Source organism: Drosophila suzukii, chromosome 3 (assembly GCF_043229965.1).
Source record: "Drosophila suzukii chromosome 3, CBGP_Dsuzu_IsoJpt1.0, whole genome shotgun sequence".
In the NCBI taxonomy this organism is placed as follows: domain Eukaryota; kingdom Metazoa; phylum Arthropoda; class Insecta; order Diptera; family Drosophilidae; genus Drosophila; species Drosophila suzukii.
The window spans coordinates 18,628,294-18,646,776 of NC_092082.1; the positions used below are offsets into that span (position 1 = coordinate 18,628,294).

The 18,483-nt window shown below is 38.2% G+C and overlaps 3 protein-coding genes across 16 annotated transcripts in view; all 3 read right to left on the reverse strand.

Moving 5' to 3' along the window:
• The window catches only part of RpS4 (ribosomal protein S4), a 224,377-nt gene that overhangs the window by 52,940 nt on the left and 152,954 nt on the right, over positions 1-18,483 (reverse strand). Inside the window, exon 1 of one of the 6 annotated variants that reach the window (XM_065864425.2) lies at positions 3,312-3,321. The exons of the other annotated variants lie outside the window; for them this stretch is intronic. The gene's annotated coding sequence lies outside the window, so the exon portion shown is untranslated. Of the gene's footprint in view, positions 1-3,311; positions 3,322-18,483 lie in introns of those variants that run through there. 6 annotated transcript variants of the gene reach the window in all.
• The window catches only part of RpS12 (ribosomal protein S12), a 253,421-nt gene that overhangs the window by 30,356 nt on the left and 204,582 nt on the right, over positions 1-18,483 (reverse strand). The window contains exon 1 of one of the 9 annotated variants that reach the window (XM_070996985.1): positions 5,049-5,058. The exons of 7 other annotated variants lie outside the window; for them this stretch is intronic. The gene's annotated coding sequence lies outside the window, so the exon portion shown is untranslated. Of the gene's footprint in view, positions 1-3,311; positions 3,322-5,048; positions 5,059-18,483 lie in introns of those variants that run through there. One more of the 9 variants, XM_070996979.1, reaches the window with a different exon arrangement.
• Positions 8,407-10,781, reverse strand: LOC108006700 (P protein). The gene has a single exon (XM_036816380.3). It carries the CDS (start codon positions 10,751-10,753, stop codon positions 8,642-8,644), a length of 2,112 nt encoding a protein of 703 aa, XP_036672275.3. The 5' UTR covers positions 10,754-10,781; the 3' UTR covers positions 8,407-8,641.

Genomic DNA, 18,483 nt, shown 5'->3' on the forward strand with positions numbered 1-18,483 from the left:
GGAGAAATGGTGAAAAGGAGAAAGGGGGCTGAGTTCGGGGAATGGGTCTCAGGTGCGAAGTATCAACGACGCGTTATTGTCGCCATTGCAGTTGTCCATAATGGTTTCGGCCATAAGCTCGGCTCGGCGCCCCGCAGGACAATTGTCCTGGCTTGGCGGCGGCATAAACATTAACACGCATTTTTATCGCCACACCTACGTTCCCCGCGGTTTCCGTCTGCAATGATATCTGAATGCCCTACTGGGGGGAACCGCCGCCATTAAATATCCGATTTCGTTTGGTATTGCCTCAATATGGATAAAATCTGTTTCTATGACTGGTTAGTTAGCTTTTGGAAGCTCTTAAAATGTTATATATATAGTTTTCTTAGGGACAGGTATTACCTTCTTCCAATAAGTGTGCTATATTAGTTTTAAGGATTAAAAGCAGTAAAGTTGATTTTAAATTCCTAAATATCTATAACTGGTTTTAATATTATTTATAATATAATATTGTTTATATAATAATATTGCTTTATTTAGTAGAACATACTTTATTATTATTATTAAGTAATCATTTAAATAAAAATACAATACTAATAAAGTTTATATTAAGTTTCTAAATACATAAATGGTTTTAATTTTGTTTATTGTTATACCTTTTAAATCATATCCATTTATTATACAAACTAAAATACAGTAAAGTTTACTTTAAATTCCCCAATATATGTATTGCTTTTATATAATCTCTTGCTATAATTATAATATGGTTACATTTAGTAGATTACACTATATTATTTTAGTTTTAATTATTTTGTAGTTTAGATTTCCCAATAAAAAAAATTCACATTCCCCGAAGGTAAAAGAACTTAAACAGGTCTTATGAGTATTGTTGGCTAACCACTTTTATTAAGTATCCTTTTAATATGGACCCTTTTGATACTCAACGGATTCCAGTGTATCTATGTTAAGGAATTCTGCTGGAAGATAGCCCTTTACATATATGTTGCCCTCAATTTGCATTGTTTGCGTGTGCGTGGGCATATCCTACATCCTTTGGCTCTTTTATAGACGGCATCGTTGGGCATGTAATTATGTGCAATATAAATGCTTAGTGGGGGAAATTATGATGCAATAACTTTTCACCCCACACGCAGCCACTTACATACATTGAAAATGCCAATCGAATGCCATCAAACACAAGCACGGACACACACACACTTACACACACACACAGGGAACGTTGCGCATCCTTTGATCCTTTAAGCAACCATTGCGTATACTCAATTTTTATGGCTTGTCATTTGCTTGCTTCTTTTTGCGCTTTTCTTCTGCGTTTTTGAAGCCCCACTCGACTTCGTCTGAAGCAGGAAATATGAAAAAGTCGCAGTGGGTCAAGGGGTGTGGCAAAAAGGGGGTTTCCAAAAGGGGGGTTTTCCTTTGCGGAATTTTCGGGCCTGCAATCTCAACATTTGTTTCACCCACTTGGTCGAAATTACGTAGCTTGAGACGTCTCTCCGCCACCCTTCATTTTCCGCCCGTTTCTTGTTTTCCCCCACTTTTCCCACTTTTCGGCTGAGCCCTTGTATTGCCCGGATTTTGTGCCTTTCATTTGCGGCTTGGGGATTGTGTGTTTTATGCTAACCATAAGATTTTCGTTGCATTTACTTGACAAACAGGTGGCATCAAGAAGGTCTTACTTTAAGAATCGCATAAGCTGGCCCTTAGTGAAGTAAAGTCGGCATTACTTTTAGATTTAATGTAATTACTTCTTGGTAATCTGAAATTTACGCTTAAGCTTATTAAAAAAAAGTCGTATTGTCTTACTTCAGTACTTTTAGTTAATGTTATTTAATGTTCAGGCCTTAAATATTTTAAGGAATAGTTTGAAATGAATAATAGTTTTACATTTTAAAGTTCTCTCTAATGTTTTTTAGTAATCTCAATATGTTTATTATACGTTTAAGGGTGTTAAAATAAAATCTTTTAGTCTTTCGTCACTTCCGTAATGCTATTTATTATACAGATTTTAAATGTAACAAGGAATAGATCTATATAAATAATACCTTTTTGTATTAAAGTTGCCTCTTATGTATTTAAGTTGTCTTATTAATTTCTTACTCAGTGTTGTAATAATAGTTTGAAGATTACAACGTCTTGGAAATATTCAAAATGTAATGTGAACATGATATATTGCAGACAAAAAGGTTCTTAAAATAAATATAATTGATTCTAGAAGCTTAAATGTTTTATCTGATTGACAAACCCATTTCAATCAGTAAAGTACCTAGGGAGTTGTGCATTTTCTGCTGGTGAAATATTTAGTACCAAAATGCCTAAGCCTTTTCACACATAAGAGAACCGAATCTGAATTCAATAAGTGTGGCAAAGAAATATGAAAAATACTGTAAATTCCTTTTGGAGCATTGGGATTGAATTTTCCAGTTAGGTCAGAATTTAATAAATGAAAACCGAAAATACCCTTAGAGTAGGTTTTCCAGCCCACACAGACGTACTAATCGACTTATCCTTGGGGAGAGAGAGAGTGTGTGTGTTTGACTGGCATCATTCAATTGCTTGGACTTGGATCGAAAAATTGAATCGAATTGCATAAACATTTTTGCCCCTCGGGGGAGTTTGAGTTTGGGGACATTGGACGACAGACGTCTAATCAAATGAAAAGCAATGTGGGTTTTTCGGGATGGGATGGATGGTTATTTTCTAAGCCGTTGAGCTCTCAAGTGGCCCAGCAATTCCGGGTCCTTTGCCCACCACTCTCACCCCATAAACTTTGGCCAATTGACTTTTGTTCTCCGTGGGGCAACTTAATATTCATGATTTATTTGCTTTTATTATTTGAAAAGCACATCAAATTGTCCTTCGCGCCCTTCTTCCCACGTTTTATTTCGTAATAATAATTTAAATACATTTAATGCTCTGCACTCAACCTGCCTGCGTCTCATGATTTTCCTTGGCCCCGTAAAATAATTTGTCATTAATCATTTCTGTGGCCTGGACAGGCAGTTGAGTGCTGTTTTTGCTGTGTTTTTTTTGCTCGCATAATTTTCACTGGTTTTTTGTATGTGGCCCGTGTTCTTAATGCATTTTAAATCGCGAGCATTGACCAATTGTCAAGCGGCGAATTAATGAACATCTCTGTGATTTATGAATTGAGGAACTTTCTTCGCGCGGTCTTTCCTTGTTGGCCTATTTGGCATTCATTTTGATTTTCATCATACCATTAATCAAAGTGAAAAATAATTTCGCGGTTCTTGGAATATGGTGAAAATATTATTCGTTTTGGTGTGTATCTTTGAAAATCATTTGTGGTTCAGACATCACATCATGTTAATAGATATTACAATTAATGTAATTATTACCCAGAACTAATTTTCATTTTGAACGATGTTGCCTCATAAAATATACAATGAAAAACACCCAGGAATCCCAGCACAAAGCTAAAATTATAATTGCCCCTTTTGTTAGGCAAACCTCAAGTAAATAAACGGAAACAAATAGCTGGCATATTTCGATAGCTTGGGGGAAGCATCTTTAAAATACTAAAGCAACCAGCTAAATTTTCCGAATGCCACAATCCAAAATGCGCAATAAAACTAAATGAGCGTGTATCTACGAAGTGGAGTGGGCGTAAAGAGCACACTCTGGTATTCTTGCAAATCCTGAGCAAATAAACCAAGGATGCCAACAAAGCAAATATTAACAATGCCAATAAAACAGGGCCAGCACTCTGTGGAGCGAGTGAGAGAGCGAGTTGGTAATCCTCGAAATAAGTAATCATTATGGCCATCAGTAAACAATGTACACCAGCCTCAGAGAGCTATGTAAAAAATGCAATGGGACTATCAAAATAACAATAACACCAAGGACAACTCGGTTGAGATATAGTATGTCCATGACCCATCCCCCGATGTCTGTGTGTATTAGTCCGGAAAACTATGTCCGGACATTGGTGTGCGTGACCAAAGGATATTTGGGTCCGGTCCTGAAGATGGCATCGTGATGGGATTGCGGTAAAGGCTGGGTTTCAAGATAAATATTTCTCATAATTGCAAGGGATTAGTTTAAACTACAGTTCTTGCTGGTAAGCTAAAGTGGTTTTATGGTATCTTAACAATTCAAAGATAGGTTGCAAAATGCACTGTCTATTATTAAAGAGTATTTTATAATAGGTTGGAAAGTTATAAATATACATAATACATAAATATTTATTATCTCAAATATATATATTTCACAACACGCTTTCTTTATTTTGTATTTAAGAAATAAATTTATTAAGTATAAATTTTTAAAAATAAAAAATGATTAGTTCAATCGGAACCTAATTAAAAACTTTTTATAGGTACTATATATATTTTATTCAATTTGTTATCAATTCAAAGACACGTTGCAAAATGCACTGCCTATTTTTATGAAGTATTTTATAATAGGTTGGAGATTTATAAATATTGTTTCAAAATTTTTTAATATCAGTCTTTCGATATTTGTTTGGTTTTAAGAAATTGTTTCACTAAGTATTAACACTAAAAAAATAAGAAATATTTTGTTTGTGGTCTTTTTAAATACTTTAGCCAATCAGAACTTTTTAAAATCCTTTTATACAAAATTATACTAATTTATTTATTATATATTATTTGTTCAAAATAAGTCCCACTACTTATACTATAATTAAGTAAAATTGATTATGTTTCCAATTTGATACAAGCTACGATAAAACTAAGCTTGCCCTTTGCCATTCCCATGTGCTCATCTCCGAGCAAACAAACATTTTGGACATCCACAAAACAAGGATAATCACAGGCAGACTTAATGGCATTTTTATGTTGGCCTAAAGGATTTTTAACTGCTGGCCTGGTCGGATGGGCGGACAGGTGAATTACAAATTAGACGAGAATTAACACCAACTCCTGGCGGAGAGTGACAATTCGGGAAATTGATGATGGCCCTGGGCATACAACCGAGGTCGAGTTAATTACTTTCGTGTCCTCAAGTCTGGGATTTCTGATTTAATTCATGATTGTCCAGGTGAAAGCCGATTTTCTCGGGCTTTTCATGTGTGTGAGCTGTGGGCCATGAGCTAGGTTAATTCTATGCATTCTTCGGTGTCCCAGTCGCTGCAGATGTAATTAGGGTCGACGTTTTGTGGCAGACATACATAAATCATGGCTGTGGCTGATCCTCAAACATCTGCATAATTACACTTTCAGTTCGTGTTGCAGCAGTGCCATGAGTATTCCTGTTTTCCTCGCCATTTTATTAAACAGCACTCTGGCCTGCCGGCACGCCACATTCATAAATGCGGCCGTCCGCTGCTGTTGCCTTGCCGTTTTTCCACTTTTCCCGATTTTCCCAGCCAGGGCTCCGGCTGCGGCAGCTGCAGACAGCCAACTATTAAAGCGCACTTCAGTACAAAACCGCCGGCGGTCTGTCTGACTATCCTCTTCTGTCCTGCTGAGTGCTTAAAATTTCAGCTACGTGCGCGATCTACGTGCAAACCACACCTGCCCCTTGAAAAGGGGGTCAGAGGCGAGAGACAATGGGCGGCTAGCCATCTGCAAATAGAGGGGTGAGAGGCCAAAGGGGTGCAAAGGGAAGCCAATGTAATTTAATGTTTCATTTCTACACATTTGGCCGCCTTGGCGTATACGTTATATGGCCCCACACACGTTGCCCCGCACGCGATGCCAACGCTTTCGCGTTTTCGTAGCCCGGTAACGAGCTCTTCTCCCTCAGCAGAGTTGGCATAGTGATCATGGGAATATATATCCTCCAGGCTTTTAATTTAGAAGTTATTAAATTATTTATTTTAAAATTTAAAACGAATTTTTATAGACTTTTTTTTGGCACTAGACTTTTTTATTACCAAGAGTCGAAGGTCTCAGACACCAGCGTTCAAATCTACATGTAAATCTTTCAGACTTATTGTTATATATTATTTCTAATTTTCTAAAATATAATAAAAATAATACGTTAAGTCTCCCTTGCTTACTAAGACTTTCCTTCTTTTTTTAAATAAATACTTTAAATATTTATTAAGTATAAATAAATAATAAAGCTTTTATTACGTGTAATCTATGGGAGCCTACATAATAATTGGAATAATCTATTGGGAAATACAAGAGGTTGAGATAAAGGGAATGTATCTGAAGATTTGAAAATATGTAATCTTCTGAGAATCTAAAAATGTATATTCCTCAGAGGATTTGAAAATTGGTAATCTTCTGTTTGAAAATAAGTATTGGATATAATTTTTGTAAAACAACAAGTGTTAGTAATTTAAAGTAAGAATTTTAAATAATTTAAATTTTTCCCTCTTATTTAAACCAACTATATTCCGAATACAGAGTTTCGGTCAATTAACGTTAGATGCCAAGTTAAGATTCAAGCTTAGATTCCATTAATCGATTGAAAATTGTTATTTTAGATAGGTAAACAAATATAGGAATCATCTAGATCCTTTTTAAATCCTTATTAAAAATCCTAAAAGAAACACTGTATAGTGTACTATATTTGAACTGGAATCCAGTGAAGGGCTATTATAAGTAAGAATTTTTAAACACTTTAAGTAATGTTCCCTATTTCCCTATTTTTCCCTTATATTTGAACTGGAATCCAGTGTATGGTAATTAAAAGTAAGAATATTTTAACACTTTTTAATGGTCCCTCTTTTGCAATCACGCAATCATCTCTATTCCCAATTTACAGTTTCGGCCAAGTAACGCTGGGGCTAGAGGCCAAGTTAAAGTTTTGTCCTCGTCGCCTTCATCAAGTGTTCCTGCACGCCCTGCGCAATTAAGGTAATTAGTGTTACGTTGCCAGTGTTGTTGCCACATATTGTTGCCGTGCTTTAATTTACTTTTTTCGGCTTTTGTTTGGTGTGCTGCTCACAAGCAAAGCCTCTTTCATGTTTGCCAATAGGGAGCAGCAAACCTCGGAAAGTCAGAACGCCAACGCAATCAGACATTTCGTTTCGTTTTATTTTATTTCATTTCATTTGATATTATTTCACTCATTTTTCGAGCTGTCGCGTGATTTCATATATCTGTTGCTGTTGCTATTTACTGATGTTGATTCAAGTCGCGACATCAACTCAGAGTCAAAATGCAAAGAGGGCACAAGGCTTGGGCTCCGATTGGATCCTTGTTGTGTTGTTTAAATTTGGAAAAATCAAATACTTTGGCTCCGAATCGGAATATTTAATTAGTTGATTTATTGGCGGATTGCATGTGTTGTTGTTTTCGGGCTTGCCCTTGTTTTTCCCTCGCGGCGAAATCGTTATTTGTATTTTTCCCAAGAATTTCGCTGATTGCCACAAGTGAATTCGTATTCGATGTGTACACGTGTATACTCGACATTAAAGAGGACTTAATTCGCTAGATTGAGTGTTTTTCTCGGCTTTGAAACTCGTCTGTTGGGGCGCATTTTATTTAAATTCCTCAATTAACTTTTCAAGCTGAACGTAATTGCCACCAATTATTTTGCAACATTTAAAATCTCCCCTCCGCAGATTCTTTGGGTGGATTTTATATATTTATCCACAAGGACCCCGGAGCAGATGCGGTTAAGTTGATGCTGCACACAGATCTAGTCAGTTGTAATCGCAGTTGTTGCCTTTGTTGCCGCTGTTTATGCATATTTAACACCCTTGAGCTATTATTGCGCGATTAAGCGGAAGAATTTAGCCAAGCTACGCATTGTCATTGCAGCTGGAGTTGTCGGGGTCGTTGCGCACAAAGTATGCTATACAAAATAATACAGTGGTCGAAAAAACAGAAATTGGGTTATAATTGGGGTTTTATTGATTTTCGAAAAACCTAAAATTGGTGGATATTAGTTTTTGTTTTAAATAAAAACTCCTATTAACATTATACTCTTCAACATAGTGGGTTACAACTTTAAAGTGATTTAAGTTCCGATTTCTCAATGTCAGGTTAAGGATGTCACTGAGTTAAATTGCTGATTCAGTCAAATGTAGGCTCTAAATACCAGCTTAGGTTTTATCTGACTAAAAACACTTAACCAGAGGGAATGTTCTAGTTAAATTTGACAATAAAAAGTTGGCCTACTTTCTTTTCCAGGTCCTTCACATTGAATAATCCATTGAATTGATATTATTTGATTTGAGTTTTTAATCACGCTTTGTAAAGATTTGTCATTCGCTAAACTATCATTACACTAAGAAAACGAATTTGTCATTCCAAACAATTTATCTTCATGTTATTTTTCTCTGACGGATAACAAACTATAACTTAACCTGACATTGAGAAATAGGCTCTAAGCAAGCTACAGAATTAAGAGAAATATTAAATGAAGGGCAATATTAAATATGACATCCCTAACTATATATTCTTCTATATTTCCTTAAAATAAAAAAATAATTCTTAAACCTTTTATAATTTGTATAGAAAAATCAACTTTATTTGGGGGACATAAATCGAGAGTTTCACTTTATACTTTACGAAATGTACATGGTATTTTACAGGCGATCCAAATCGATAACTTCGGTCCAGCACACCGATACACGTATCTCAGGATCACAAAAACCCATAATGAGACTCTTATCGGAGTAGCGTCTAGATAGACTGTACATCCCATCTATCGCAACTCCGAGAAGGGCCTTCTAATGGAGTTGGAACCAGGGAAACTACGTTTTGTGCCAGGTGAACACCGAGTGGGCGATGAGGAGGTAGACCGTAGCTAGGGAAACGGTGGCCAGCATCATGGGGAAGCCATAGATGAAGAACTGGACGAAGGAGATCTTATAGCCATACTGGTGGGCAATAGCTGCGGCGACCACATTGGCCGAGGCCCCAATCAGGGTGCCATTGCCCCCGAAACAGGCGCCGTAGGACAGGGCCCATATGAGGGGCGTATGTGGCACACTGATCGCATCGTTGTGGTGCAACTCGATGGTCAGCCGGAGCATCATCGTTGTCACCGGGACATTGCCGACGAAGGCCGCCAGAAAGGCGGTCAGCCAGAGGATCACCAGGATGCCCACCGTGGTCTGGTGCTTCTCCTCCACGCTCATGATCACACTGACCGTGTGCTCACTTAGCCAATGGATGAAACCCAACTGGGCCACCGCCTCGGTGAGCACCAGAAGGGCGGCCAGGAATAGAAGGGCAGACCATTCAACCTGGTCGAGTATCTCCTCGATGTCATTCATCTTGGCCAGAATGAGAAGAAGGAAGGCGGCCAGCATGGCCACCCAACCCAAGGTGGCGCCTGCCATGAAGGGCAGCGAGTGCAGCAGAAAGCAGATGACCACAAAGACCAGGGTGAACATGCACTTGATCAGCAGCGTCTTGTTCCGAATCCGATGATGTGCCTCCAGATGAGCCAGGGTCTCGAAATAGTTTGCCGAGGGCTTCAGACAGGGTTTTGCCGGCTGGCGATCACGCATTTCCAACGCTCGAGCTGAAATCTCCGCACTCATCCTTCGCCTATTGGCCTCCCTCTCTGCAGCCAACTCAATCTGTCGATCCTGCAGCTTGAACAGGGATTTCCTCATGGTTAGATAGAAGACCCCGAAGCCAGCTATCAATGCCATCAGGACTCCGGGCAGCATGTGCAGGGTGAAGACGAGAAAGTCAATGCCCTGGCCGATCACCACCGGATTGGTGGCTATGATCACATTGGGAGGATCACCCACCGGAGTGAGGGTGCCACCGATATTCGAGTACATCACCACTACTATAAGGACAAGAGGTGTCTGCACACTCATGGCCTCGCACAAACGGATCGCAATGGGCGCCATTAGAAGCAGCATGGTCACATTGTCCAGGACACAGGACATAATGGCAGTGATGGAACTCAATAGAATGAGCAGCGGCCAGGGATGACCCTTGGAGATCCTATAGGCCAGCACAGCCATCCAGTCGAAGATGCCCGTCTCCGACATGATGGCCACCAGTATCATCATTCCTAGGAGCAGCATCAGGGTCTCGAAATCAATCCAGGCAATGATATTTTCCAGACTGGGTCGATTCCCCAGCGCCGTGAGGATCGCTATCCCAGTGGTGGCCATCAGGAGAGCGGCGAAAGTGCGATCCGTGAGCTCGAAGACGATCAGGATATATAGACCTAGTAGCAGCAAGGCGGCGTAGAGAACTCCGTAATCGGTAATCATGGGATGGGAACAGACCTCCATGAGCAGGGACACCGGCTCCTCGTTCCTGCCTTCCAGTGAAATCACTGCCTTGGCATTGCTGTTTGCCGTCGGCTTGATCTTAAAGGTGTTAGTGGCTGCCTTGAAAAGACTATCGTCTTTCAGGAGGTAAATAGTCCACATTTTGGAGCGACGGAATGTCTCATTCAAGTCCCGATCCCGCCATTCTACTCGCAGACCCACAAATGGCGTATCCTTGGCGTCACCTTTGTTTTTCAGCAAATTCAAATCGATGGGACCACTTAGAGTTATCTTGGTGGCATCGTTTGGCAATTTTATCCGGCTAAGCTGGGTTTCGTTGGGCAACACGGTAACCACCGATGTATGTTCCGGCACTGTTGATATCCGAACTAGAACGTAGGTGAAGAATCCCCAGATCAGCAGCAGCACCCCGATCTTAATGATCTTGAAGACAAATCGCCGAAAAGAGAACGTTTCCGGCTCATCCAAGTAGTTCGGCTCTAGTTGCTCCGGCATCCGTAGTCTACGGGGAAGGCTCGATTGGTGGGAGGAGGGCCATGCCTGGAACACTTCGTCTATGAGTCTAAAATTTGCTCCAGGAAAAATATCACTCATGAATTTCATTTGAAGGATATGTCTAAGTAAATCTAAAATAATAATAATAATATTACAGATAATTTATTTAAATCTCTGGGACATTGCTACTAAATGCTGGAATGCTGAAATATATATACAGCTATTATATCTAATAGGATTTTTTAGCTCCCAACGCAGTTACAGCTCATGCCGATTTGTAGTTAACTAGGTTTAATATTAGCATTGTAACTAAAATGGTGACTTTATTTTTGAAACAAAGCAGAGGATTTAAGATATTTAATATTCCAGAGACCCAATCAAATATATTTCTTTAAACAGTAAAATAATCTTTTAATAGGAATTGAATTAGAAAACTGTTTACCCATCCCCACAATAATTTTCTGAAGAGGTAGGAAATTAATTTTAAACGAACTTATGGTTAGGCTTATTCTTATTGCCAGTTTTACAATTAAATCTTATTTATATTTTTAGAAATTTAATTTTTCTTATTCAAATTTTTTTTATTATATTTATTATTACTTATATTATTATAAAATGATGAATTATTCTGTTTTATTTTTTTCCGTATATTTCATTACAGCCTTTCCACTGTACCCCATGTTTTGTAGGACGTGCTTTGAGCAGAAGTTAAGTGCCGCTTGAGCCTTTTTAAATATAGAGAACCCCTCTATATGGGTGCCCAAGAACCCTCGCATAACTGCAGCCATAATACGCACCATTGCCAAGCGGCTGCCCCTTCCTCCTCCGGATCCTGCATCCTGCATCCTGCGTCCTGCGTCCTTGCCCATCCTACCCAAAGGACCATTGTCAACTGACAATGCCGCTGGCAGATGTGTTGATAGTTCCAAGGAGTGTTGGGTGGGGAATGGAGAAGGAGGAGGAGGAGCTCCGCCTGGGGGATTGGAATGGGTGCTCGGCTGCTTGGGCTGTTGCCAGTTGAATGCAAATATTAATAGCGCAAATTTTGCGCCGCACAACAAGGCTGAGAATATGTGCCAGGGCCAAAAGGAGCGCTTGTTTTACCCATTTAAAATGCATGAAACGCATAAATTTCGCAGCCCGACTCTCAGTGCATTTGTTTCGCTTTGCTCGTGTTTGTTGCATACAAATCAAATTTATTTGCCATTTTGTTTACACTCACTCTTACACTAGACTGCTGTATTGGTCTGTTTGTGTTTTTAATTTGAGTGCAGCAAACATTTTCGATTGATTTTGTTTCCTCTTGTTTTTTGTTTTTTGTTTCTTGTTTATTTTTTCCCTTTTTCTATATACACATGCAACGCGAGGAGAACCAATATTTGCTTTATCTCTAGAGAACGGGTGTTTGGCGGCGGGAGTGAGAACTCTATTAAATTGATTCGTGTTTTAATGGAATTGGGATTCGGTGGGCGGGGCGTGTTGTCTTAGCCATTAATTGAAAACTGCTGATTGAATAATGAATGCACAGGCACAGATTAATGTAAATAATGCAATGTGACTAAAAACAATAAGCCCATCAGTTGCATTTATTGATTTTTTTGTTTTTACAATCCTAAATAGAAATCCACTTAAATCATTTGTAGAATTTGCTGTTTAATTATGTGCACTTAAGCCCAACCACATTTTCCCATTTTCCTATTTTATTTTTATCCCTTTTCCTTTTCAACTTGGGTTGGGGGGAAAATGGTCCCTATTAAAAGAGACCGAGCTGGTCAAGTGCAGTGTAATGAAAATGCTTAATAAGGCGTTGGCGAGGAACAAATGTTGGCTTCTCTGTAAAGTTTAATTAGAGAGACAGGCGGTTGACAGAGCCAGCATATGGAAATGAAATGAAATAAAATGCAACGGCCACGAGGCAGTCAATGTTGGACTTTATTAAAATTTTAGAATGGGATTTAGCTCCATGTGTTGTCAAAGAAATGTTTGAGGCAAGTGCAAAAGGGTCGCTGTCAAATAAAATAGAGAATTTTAATTAAAAAGCTGAGAACAATGAAGTATTATAGCTAAATAATTTACCAGGCTGAAATACCCAAGGTATTTTAGTTTTAACTGAGTGTAGATCTTCATAATTTGGGACGAGTGTAATCTATTACCCGCTTCATTTAATTTCAGTCTGGAGAAACGCAATCAAATGGAAACCCATTGCCACACCTTGACTTGACCTACGGTGCGCTGGTCTGATTAAATTCGGCTACCCAATGCGATAATTATGACACCTCAACACACCCACATCCCCCACATGCACAAGTATCCTTTTTGGGGTGGACCTTGTTAATACAAAATTTAAATATTTAAATGAAATTTCAAAGCAAAACCCACCCCACTTGCTTGCCATTTTTATTTATTTTCATTTTTATAAACAAGAATAAAAGCCTTTAATTAAAGTACTGCGATTTTAGTCTTGCGGTTTTATGGTCCACCCCAAAGCACACACTCAAAGGACTGTGGCTAAGCTGAGCTAAGCAACTCTAAGTACTGGATGGGGCCCTTTGAAATATTGCACAATCAGCGCATTAAATAATTAAGTGCTTAATTAAATAGGGAGCAGCAAGCCAAACGCAGCGATCCAGAGGTAAGCAAGTAATTTTTCCATTGTATTACATCTCTGTGGTCAGTCTGTGCATACAAATCGGAAGGTTGGCTGACTGGATGTGAACGAAAGAGTTATTTGTCTTCATTTATCCATGCCCATCACGTGCCACGCCAAAATTCGTAATGAAAACTAAATGAGAGCGGAGGCCACAGAGTTCTACTTGGCCTGTTGCACCCTGGGCATAATTAACTATTCGATTACGAAGCCAATTGTTGCAATTAGTTGTTACGAGTTGATTGCTTTATGAAGAGCAAAGGAGATTGAAATGCTGTCAGAAACAAGAGTCATTTTTGAGCCACATGAATAAAAGATCTAATGGATTTAAACGAGCAAATCAGATTTTTAAGATAAGTGTCTTGATTTATAGTTTTTTTTCTTGGATGTGCATTTTATCAGAAATATCATTTTGTTTTGCAGAGCAAAGAAAAGTGAAATGCTGTCAGAAACAAGAGATTGGAAAATCATTTTGACTCATAATGCTTGAGTCATAAAAACTGAGATAAAATGGTTTTAAGTGGGCAATCAAATTTGTTCTTAATTAACTTCGCTCTGTTGCGAAGAGAGAATTCTGACGTTCTCATTTGAGTTGAAAATGTGTTAAAAATGGAACGAAGTTTTTTAAGTTGAAAATGTTTTTAATGTGCTTGTTACTATTGTTAGTCCAGTCAGTAGTGTAAACTTATCAAAAAGTTGCTAATTAAACTCAATTTAACTTGTCTCTTCTTACCATTTTGTTTTGATATTGAGAACATTGAACTCAAAATGTGCTTACACGGTTTTTAAGAACAAATGTTCTTGGTTCAAGAACAATGTGCTTGAATATTTCACTTTGTGTGAATGTGAATTTAATCAGGAATACTATTTTGTTCTGTAGATAATAATTATAGCAAACTTTTTTTTATTATGATTATAGATATTTGGTTTTTCATTTCGATTAAAGTGGTTATAGATGATCTTTGCATAAACAACAAAGTATTTTATATTTTAAGGCATATGCACCTCATTTGAATACATTCTTTATGGTTGATTCTAAATTCGTATAATTGATTAATTTAAACAAAATTAAATTTTAACCATATCAATTTCATGTAACCGAATTCAAAAGGTATTTTTTCAATTCTACGCCAGCAGCTTTACCAAGCCTCTTTAATATTAAATCACCCCAGTTAGCTGAACGTAAAAATAGAGTTTCCTAATGAATCCATTAACAATCATTAGCTAAAGAACACTCCCATTGCGAATAACTTCGGCAAGCCTTTAGCACATTTACTTCAATTAGTGAAAAGCTTCGCGTTCGTTCCCTCTCCCTCGCTCCCTGCCTCCGTCTCGCTCCCTCCCTCCCAGTGGGCTTAGACCAGCAGACATCCTAAAACAAGGCTCTCTAGATACAGTTATGTATGTTGTGTAATTACACAAATGCATTTATGTTTCATACTAAACAAGATACAATGTGCAGACGTTTTGTATTTGTGCAGCCATTCAGACGCAAAACAAAACAGGAACAAACGAATGCATGGCGAAATGGGGGAGCGGAGAAAGTAGAAAGCGCCTGGGTGTCGGTGGGTGGGGTTGGGCTGGTCCAAAGTAAAAGTAGAAAAGTAAATGCATGCTATACATACAGAAAAATCACAAGCAAATATGTGTGTGTGCCAGCATTTCAGCAGTTTAAGAGCCATTCAAGCATGCTGTTGATTTAGGGTAGACTTGGAAGTACCGGTTAAAAAGAACTGTGTAGTCTCATTTAAGTGTTGTTAGGTTCTTAGTTTCGATTGTATAGCTTTATAAACATCCATATATGGAAAACATGTATAATTTAATCTAATATTATGCTTTATTTTCATAACTATATTCTGAAATGCTGCTGTGTTCAAAAGTAGACCAGTGCATCTATTTTCTAGAACCTTTATAAGATATGCAGAGAGGAAGACTAATACAACCAATAAATGGGTAATACTATAATTCATCTCTGAATTTACTCACGATTTATTCATGAACTATCATATAGCTTGAAATGGCTCTTGGATGGTTTCAAGAATAATTATCAATGTGTGTTTAGGATACATGAATTTACGATTCATAAGATGGATAAATGAATGCACAATTCATTCGATGACCAACTGAAAGTCATTCCAAGTTTCGTTGTATCCGGTCAACGATCTAAAACACTGGGGTCTTTAAACCATTTTAAAATGTCACTCTAGGCGTCTAAAAGTATGCAGTGAATAAAGGAAATTCCTATTTCTAAATGAATTCATGCTCTTCTAAGTTTTAATTATATAGTGGCATACTTTTAGGCACTTAATATAAGACTTAAAAGTGGTTTTAAAACCCTAGTGACTTTCATGGCAGCTCATACTACATAAACTTAATATTTGTAGAGCCTCACATAACCCTTTTCCCAGATTTAAGTAATGGGTAGCGGGCATACAAACATAATCAGTGGCATTTCATTCAGCTGCATCAGCACAAAGCGAGTCCCAGCTCAGACTTAATTAAAATTTCATTGTGTGGCCCGCTTTGACTGTTTCTGTTATTTCACGTTGTTGCGTATTTTTGAGCCCGTTCGCCTTGTGTCTAAATCCCATTCAGATTTCACCCTTCGTTTGCTGGCGCCATTGTTTTGGCAGAAATGCGTTTTAACTTGGCCCATGGCCCTCGTACTCCTGTGTGCGTGCGATATTGTTGAGGGCTCACTTGAGACGGCGTTGACAAAAGTCAAGCTGTTAACCTTGCCAACAGGAGTCGACATTTGTGCACTTCGAGCTTAGACTTTCACTCTCCACATCCAATTGTCTTTTGTGCGGTAATTAGCAGCGGCAACTGCACGAAAGTGGGCTACAATAATTTGGATGGAAAACATAGAGAAACGAGTGGAATACCGGCTGGTAATTGCCACTTTCGGGGGCCTAGACGAAATGACTTGGACCACTAATTTGCCAAATTGCTCAAATAATTGGCCAGCATGATGTATTTCATTTTAAATTAAACGTCACCGCCACCAAGCCAACATAGTGCCACCGTATTCCGACCACAAGCCAACTGCAATTGGCAGCAGTTTTGTGTGCCCTTCCCCTTTCAGCGAAGTTTTTCGTTTGCATACCCGGTATTCGGTTGCAAAGAGTCCTTCGAAAATGTGATGGAATACCAATTAGCTCACGTATGAGCTGGAGAAAATTGGAACCAAGTGAAAAAATGATATGCAATTTAATCACTTTAATTTGTAACATTTTAAGGAACCAATCATATATGCGTTAATTTTTTATATCGTTGGTTATAATAGAAGATATTGTATCTCTATGTAAGCCATAGCATTTTAATATATTTTTTAACTTCAAAAAAGATCCTTTCTTTATCAAAGAGTGTCCATAGTTTTAGTATTTTTTAAGTGGAAGTTTCGTATTTCCGTTCAGTTTTTCCAACTCGCTTTACTGGCTTTGTGGCTTACTTTTTGTGGGCTATTTTTTCCCCTTTACTTTGCTTGCACACATAATTTGGCCAATTAAGCGCGTTTATGGCAAAAAATTAACATCGCCCGCAGTTAAATTGCCTTGGATTTAAAGAGCAGCCCCATAAAAAGAGAAAATAGCAAATGTTCAGCCATAAAATCAATAACAAATAATATAATGCAAATGGCAAGAAATTGACAGGGACTGAGTGGAATTTTTATGCCTTGAACAACGTCATCGATATAGACATAAATTCCTTGAGCTTTTATGGCCAGTTGATTTGGTTGCTTTTTTTGCCAGCCTAAGGATCTCATGCTTTGTGCGTTAACGGCATTATAAGTAATCATTTATCATCGATTGCCAACATGTGTTCGGACTCGAGTGGTTCCGGGCCAATGTGCGTTTACGATGAAGTGAAGCGCCATGATGGAGCATATTTCTGCTCACTTCCAATTAAGGTCATCGATTTCGAAGGGATTTCGATTTAAGTTCCAAACGGGAACCAAAAGTTACTCATTAAAATTTCATTCGACTTGGACTTTTATATTTTTATCACTCCCTAGCTACAAAGTAGCCAGCACAACTTTCTCGATTTGACAAACTACACGACTAACGCCCGCTGAGATCAATCAGATGAACATGATTGATTGACATATCATATCATACCAACAACTCCTCTGACAGCCGGATGAGTGCGAATTTGAAAAGCGCATTGAGGACAAAGTACAGCCGAACCGTCGACCAATTAGTCTTACAAAGTTGATGAAGTTTTGCAGGATTTTGTGAACTTGTGATTGGGTTATTGACTCGTGACATGAGTGCTCTCATTTCCAGAGGCACTCGCAGTCACCCTCGAAATAGTGCACATAATTTGCAGTTGCAGTCGAATGATTTAAGTGCCTAACGTTCACTGAACAAAAAGCTAATTTGCGATGGAAGCTGACAAATATTTGTTTCGACCAACATTAAACCAAGCTCAAGCAAACACGAATAAAAGGTTTTAAAAAATTATATTAGTTAATAATAAAGTATGTTTATAAAAACAAAAGACACCATTATTTCAAAGGCATTTTGGGTAATTGTGTTACAGATATTTAATTTGGTTTAAAAACAACAAAAGTCTTGAAATGGTTCATATTTTTTAAATGTTATAACCATTTGCTTGTACATTTTTCGAACTAAAGAATTTTTGAATTTTTCTGGGTGTAAATTCAAATACTTATTCGCATATTTCTTGCTCGACTTCGGTGGCCAACTTTTTCATCAGCAAATACTTGAAACATATTTTATCAGCTTGAAATGGTTTTCGTTCGACTCGCTTGGAATTTTCCATATCGAAAACTGAAATGGACATTCCCCAACCCATTTGAATTTTCTTCTGCACTTTGAATTTCTCACTAGATGTTCACCTTTTGATCCCAGTCACAAATAAAAGTTGCAGGCATTCCCCTAAACTATTCGCAAGAAAGATATTTTTGAGCATTTCTCATGTTCGTCTCATTGTGGCCAAATTGAATTTTGCGGCCAGCTTGGCCAACTTGGGTTTGGCCTTTTGTCTGAGAGCTTTTGTGGTCAAATTGATATGTCAGTGACCTGGACCCATATCAAAATGAAGTTCGACACGCGTCGCTGACCAAGTAGCCAAGGTTAAAGAAGGCAAATGTGCCTATGAAATTGAGGTAAAAATGCGGCCAGGATTATTAACAATTTGCCAGGCTTAGCCTTGACTTAGCCTCGTT

What these genes read in the sequence shown, in the direction of transcription:
- LOC108006700 (XM_036816380.3), bottom strand. Translation starts at nt 10,753, where the DNA reads ATGAAATTCATGAGTGATATTTTTCCTGGAGCAAATTTTAGACTCATA.